Raw genomic sequence first — 5,965 nt, 5'->3', positions numbered from 1 at the left:
CCCCCCCCCCCCCCCCCCCCCCGCCCCCAAGGGATCTTGTCAAGTTGCGGTGAAGTTAAGTTTAAATTTACTTATCAGGTCATAGCACTTTTTAGTTTCAGGTCAGGTTCATAGACCTGATCGGTTTTCAGTCATTAACCGTGGTTTTAATATTCAGTTTGTGAGTGCTTCTGATTACCTAGCCTTCCTACTGCTTTCTCAATTATATTCTGCAACTTAAGCATACTTTATTTTTCTAGATGTAATTCAGAGTAAATATTGAGAGCATTGCTGAAAAAGGACCCTAATTTCTAGGAGTGACTGGAGACATAATATTATCCAATGTCCTTTCTTACCCTTTCCAGCAACAGAGATCCACAATCAGAAACTCACTGTCTTCATAAGTATTGATGTGATGGAAAAGATTAAAAGAAGAGGTCCTGTATTTATTATTGAGATACTTTCTTCTCTTCTTGTCAGCAATATGAAGCCAAACCTTGAAAAGTGAGGAAAATATTTTGATGGATTTAAAAAGGAAAACAGCATACATTATGAAACACCTTCTTCAGAAGCATGAATCTGGCAAATAAATGTAAGTCTTACCCCCATGGTTTCATTGGACTCAAAACAATCCATGTAGTTGGCTCCCCAAAGACTCCATGAAGAAAGGAACTTGAACAGGTTAATTTTGACTGGCGTCTCCACAAAAACAATATAGTTGGGAGTCAAACCAAAACTGTTTAGAAACACAAATAAACTTGTGAATGGGAAGGGCTGATTTTCAAACCACAAAGAAATACGTGCACATGAGGTATGCTCAGTTATATGAATCAACAGTGCCTACGTGAAATTAATTACATTTAAATTTAGGTTTCTGCAAGAAAATGTCATGATCAGGATTGGTATCAAAGGTAGGCAAAACAGATCTTTAAACTTGGTTTTCCTGAAGATTCATAGCAGGCCTTCAAGTTACCTATGGACGTAAGATGGCTTGAATCGGTCACTGCAGGGGAATTGTACAACGACCTCTGACTTGCTTATTGGATCTTCCTTGTCTGAAATAAAGCGGTTTTAAAAGGCTTTGGAAAAAGCCTCTCTTTTCTCTTTTAATACAAAGCATTTAGAACAGCTCATGCAAGTAAAGAAATACATTTCCAGATCTTGATTGTTTTGTTTTGTTTTGTTTTAGAGCTTATTTTCATTTTCTCAGTCATTGGTGTTTCTTAGGGAAATTTCATGAGAAGCTGCAGTCACCCAGGAAAATCCAAATAGCAGCAGATTTGGAAAAGTGCACTCAAATAGTGTTGTGCAGGCAGAGTACAGGGGAGTCACATCGTACAACTGGAGGTGGTAGGTGCTAAGTCAGGGAGTAAAGGAAAACTTTTGTATGGTCAAAATGCCTTTTATAATCTCTTAAGTTTCCTACAAAGTACAGTATATGTGGGTTTGTGTCATTAGCTCCGTACAGTAATTCTTAAGCACATAAAAGTTTGTTTACTGCTAGGTCAGTGGTCTTCAAACCTTAGTGTGCTTCAGGATGACATAAAGAGCTTCTTAAAAATCCTCACTGCGGACCCACACCCAGAATTCCTCATTTAGTCAACCACGGGTGGGGATCTGGATTTCTAGCAGCTTCCCAAATAATGCTGCTGATTCAGGAACTAAATCTTCAGAACCGTGCTACCCAATACTAAACAAAAATCCATTTTTGTTCAAATAGTTCTGTCACCAAGATGGTTATCAAATTTCTGGCAATGAATGGAGGATGAATGGAGAATTCTAAAGAGTACTCTCTTTCTGTTTTAATATTCTTTCTCTATAATATTAACATGAGTTAATAGATTTGTTTGGAGTTTGGGGAATTAAACACACAGAAAATACTTAGTACACTTTCATATATGTGTACATGCAATTATGCATACATATAGGTTGGTTTAAAAATTTAATCTTGCCTGGCACATGAATAAGTGCTCAATAAACATTTCCTGAATTTTAATCTAACTCTTATATGATCAAATACACATATGCACAATATTTTTGAAACATTGTAGAAAACAACTTGGCCACTTGCTTTCTATATTTTCAAGTTGTCATTTTCTGCTATGGTGCCCTTAACCATCGGTCCCTGGTAGGATAGGGGCAAGGGCAATCTGAGAATAATTTCACCATGCATATATAGTGCTATCCTGGTATTCTGATCTGGTATTCTGTATTTCTGGTAGCTTTCTCATAATATAGATACTTGTTTTAGGAAGAGTCAAATTGGTAAACTGACCTGCTTGTAGTGGAGGGATCTTTACAATATTGTAGGCAATTGAAAAATTTTTCCCAAAGCAATTACCAATGTTGTAAACAGTTCCATCACTTTCAATATGGGGGTGAGCAGTGGCTCCATTGACAGAGACATAGTTGCAAAGATCAACCTATGGAAAGAGAGCAGAGGTCATCCATGTAAAGAGAAAGATTGTATTACCCCTTTGGTCTCTAGGTCTGACCTCACTGCTCCCGCTTGCAGCCTCACCCTAAGTGCATTTTCTCTTTCTTTGCATCTTTCTGGGTTCTACCCTCTTTCAGGTCTGCCTGAATGCCCGTTTTCAGTGCAGAGCTCTCCTCTGACCCCCATGCGGACTCCCCAACACCTCTGAAATCTTGGAGATGTCCCTGGTCGTGCTCTTCAGTGTATACCAGATGCTACTCTAGTTAGCTACTTTCCTTTTGCGCATGCAGGTTGTCCTCAAAGTGGTAATTTGAATCTTGGGGTTTCTTTATATCCCCCTTATTTTATTAGGTAAATTGTGTGAAACTGCTTATGTGCAGTAATTTTATTTTACAAAAATGGCAAATTTGTATAGTATAATCTAAATACCAAACCTGTTGTCTTGCGGAGAGTATAAATTTGGAACTGAAAGAAACCCCAAGATTCTATTTAGTATAGAGTCTTAACCTAAATAGACTTCAGGAGAACCATGAATCTCCTGGAATTAAATTAAATGCAAATGTTTTTGGAGAGAAGATTTAGCGCTTTAATTCAATTTGGAGTCTCATAAGAAATTCAGAATCACAAATCTAGCATAAACCTCTCTGTTTATAGAAAGAACAACTGAGGTCCCAGACAGGTCAAGTGACTTTTTCAAGGATACAGAGCCACATGCTGGCAAAATCAGCACTAGAATTTCTACGTGGGACTGGCTCAACACAGATTTATCGAATGAATAATTGATGAGGTATGTATTTATTTAACCACAATTCTTTCTATTTGATTAGGAGAATGTGTTTTAAAGGGAGTTTTTAGCATTCTTATTTAAATAATAGGCGAGACATTCATTCATTTATCAAGTACTCATTGAGCTAATATTACTGTGCCAGGGTCTAGGAAAACAGAGATGGTCTTTGCTCTCAACAACTGTAGTCTAGACTTGTGCTGTCCAATATGGTAGCCACATGTAGTAATTAAAATGTGGATTAATTATGATTAGATAAAACTTTAAATTCAGTTCCTCAGTCATAGTAGTCACATTTCAAGTGCTCAATAGCACTTGGACAATGATGTATAGAATACTGCCATCATTACAGGAAGTTCTATTTGATAGCGCTGTGTATAAAATATAGTACATTGCTGGTAAATGCAAAATGGTATCTGTAGAGAAGGGTCATCTAACCCAGATTGGGAGATTAGGCAGGGTTTCTCAAGGGCAATGACTCCAACTAATGCTTGAAAGACAAGTAAAAGTTAATCAGGTGGAGAAGGATGACAGTGTGTTCTAGGGAGTGGGAACACTGATGTACACGCATTGAGTTGTGAAATAGCACGTGCTATTTGGGGATTACTAGTCATCGAACATGGCTGCTGTCAAAGGCATGCATGCAGGAGGAGAAAGAAGAATCAGGCGGCCGCAAAGCCCTGTTTGGACTTTATTTTAGAAACTGTGGATGCCTCCGATACCGTAACACATTTATGCCTGAATTTTAGAAACATTGCTTCTACTGAATTAAGGAAGTTGTATTTAAGAGAATCAGGCTAGAGGCAAAGGCACTGGTTAGGAAGCTATTTTAGTAATAGTAATAAAAAAGTTTCAGATTTTTAAAACTATATTTTTATATGAAGTCAAGGTACAGTGCTGTTGACCATGGAACCTGACCCCTAATAAAGGCTGTTTTGAAGCCATACATGAACATTATATTTGCAATTATATTCCCATAGCAATTTGAGTACAGGTTTACTTATCAGAGTTAAATGAATGGTTTAGACCTCAGCTACATGGTGCCTGGGTGGTTTAGTCAGTTAAGCGGCTGGCTCTTGATTTTGGCCCAGGTCATGATCTCATGGTTTGTGAGATCGAGCCCTGTCACACATGACGGGCTCTGCGCTGACAGCCGGGAGCTTGCTTGGGATTCTCTTTCTCCCTCTCTCTCTGCCCCTCCCCTGTTCACTTTCACGTGCTTTTTCTCTTAAAATAAATAAATAAAAAAAACAAAAGAACTCAGCTTAAGTTCTTCTCTAAATGATCTAACACATACTCTTATATGATTACAAACATACATGAAAAACAAGAATGAGCTATTGAGAGTATATGTTAAGCCTTAGTAAATAGTCTGCTGAGAACAATAAATCAGCTATTGATATAGAGACTTAGTGTTGGGAGCATTATTCCTTTCTATTTACACTACACTGAATTTCTAATTTTGGTCTTAAATTCCCCTAACTGGTCTCCTAACCATCTCTTATCTCTTCTTTATTCCCACATAGCTTCCAGATTAAATATCCTAAAGCACAGCTCTGCTTATACCATTTCTCTGAGCAAAAACTTTCAATAGCTTCCCATTAACTCAATAACTTATTCCAGATTTTTGTCTTACCCGTGTTGTCTTACCTACTGATGTGTCCTTTGCATCTAGTGTAAGTTTTGATACATGGAAGGGACTGAATAAATATTTGTGTCACAAATGAATGAATGAATATGTTAAGCATTTTTAAAGATTTTCCTTCAACCCGTATTATAATTGTTTAAAATTTCATAGATGAAGAAACAAAGTTTGCTCTGTCACATTAGGTAGTTGATGACAAAGCAAGGAGGTGAAACTTAATCTATCTGGTTCTCGTGTTCTTTCCCCCAAACTGCACAATTAATGGTAGGGTGCAAATTCTAAATTCTTGAGCAATGTTGCCTGAGCACTGTGTCCTACCTGTTTAATTGTCTCCAAGGTCTCAGGATTAATCTTTGTAATGAAGTTGGTCTCTGTGCAGGCATAGTAATCTTCCCCTACTGGGTAGATGTTAACAAGGGCATTGTCAGTGACCTCCACTCCTCGAAAGTAAGAAAAAAACCTGCAGAAACAAATGGAGTTTTCAGTCCAGTAACTTCCAAGCCATGAGAGAGAAGGGCTAATGTAAAATGTCTTTAATAATATGCCGTTGAGTTTCAGTAACCTGGAAAATATATTCTTGCAGGGATCTGGGAAAGCACAAGTGCCAAATTCCGTTATGACGATCCTTTTCTCAGTCATTGCCCGAACGTAAGCATCAGTGCGGATGAACCTGAAGGACACAGAGACATGACAAAGGGTCATAGGCAGGGCCAGTCAGTATGTCCATATGGAGCTGAGAATGGTCAGAGAGAATGTGGAATCCTAAATCCACTACATCAAGAATAAAGAGTATTGTCAGGTCACTTTCTCAGGGTGACTAAGAAAGAAAGAGACAATGCTGTGAGCTTGAATTTATGCCTTACAAACCTCCCAGTGACAGATGAGGAAATTGAGGCTCGTGGCTTGGACTTGCTGTGTCCAAGCACGGAAATTAAGTGGTTGGCGTCTGTAATGAAGCTAGGTTAGAACTCAAGTCGACCCAAGCCAGGAAACATGCATTTCTCCATATCACACTATGCAGTGGGTAGTTCACATAGGACCTCCAACTTCCTGTAGCCTATAACCCATCAACTACACTGAGTGGAGAAATACAGAACATGGTGTGTTGAATTATATTCTT

The 5,965-nt window shown here is 38.3% G+C and overlaps 1 protein-coding gene across 1 annotated transcript in view; it reads right to left on the bottom strand.

The window, feature by feature from the left end:
* RPE65 (retinoid isomerohydrolase RPE65) overlaps positions 1 to 5,733 on the bottom strand; it is a 17,210-nt gene extending 11,477 nt beyond the window's left edge. The window contains exons 1-6 of the mRNA XM_049617028.1: positions 5,408 to 5,733; positions 5,164 to 5,305; positions 2,255 to 2,402; positions 953 to 1,034; positions 583 to 715; positions 336 to 475 (exon numbers count right to left, since the gene is read on the bottom strand). Coding sequence (XP_049472985.1) covers positions 336 to 475; positions 583 to 715; positions 953 to 1,034; positions 2,255 to 2,402; positions 5,164 to 5,305; positions 5,408 to 5,547 — 785 coding nt within the window. The 5' untranslated portion in view covers positions 5,548 to 5,733. The remainder of the gene's footprint in view (positions 1 to 335; positions 476 to 582; positions 716 to 952; positions 1,035 to 2,254; positions 2,403 to 5,163; positions 5,306 to 5,407) is intronic.
* Between the last annotated feature and the right edge of the window lie 232 nt (positions 5,734 to 5,965).

Source organism: Panthera uncia, assembly GCF_023721935.1.
Source record: "Panthera uncia isolate 11264 chromosome C1 unlocalized genomic scaffold, Puncia_PCG_1.0 HiC_scaffold_4, whole genome shotgun sequence".
Classification (NCBI taxonomy): Eukaryota; Metazoa; Chordata; class Mammalia; order Carnivora; family Felidae; genus Panthera; species Panthera uncia.
The sequence above is the reverse complement of the archived record's forward strand: the minus strand, read 5'-3'. Positions and strand labels throughout refer to the sequence as shown.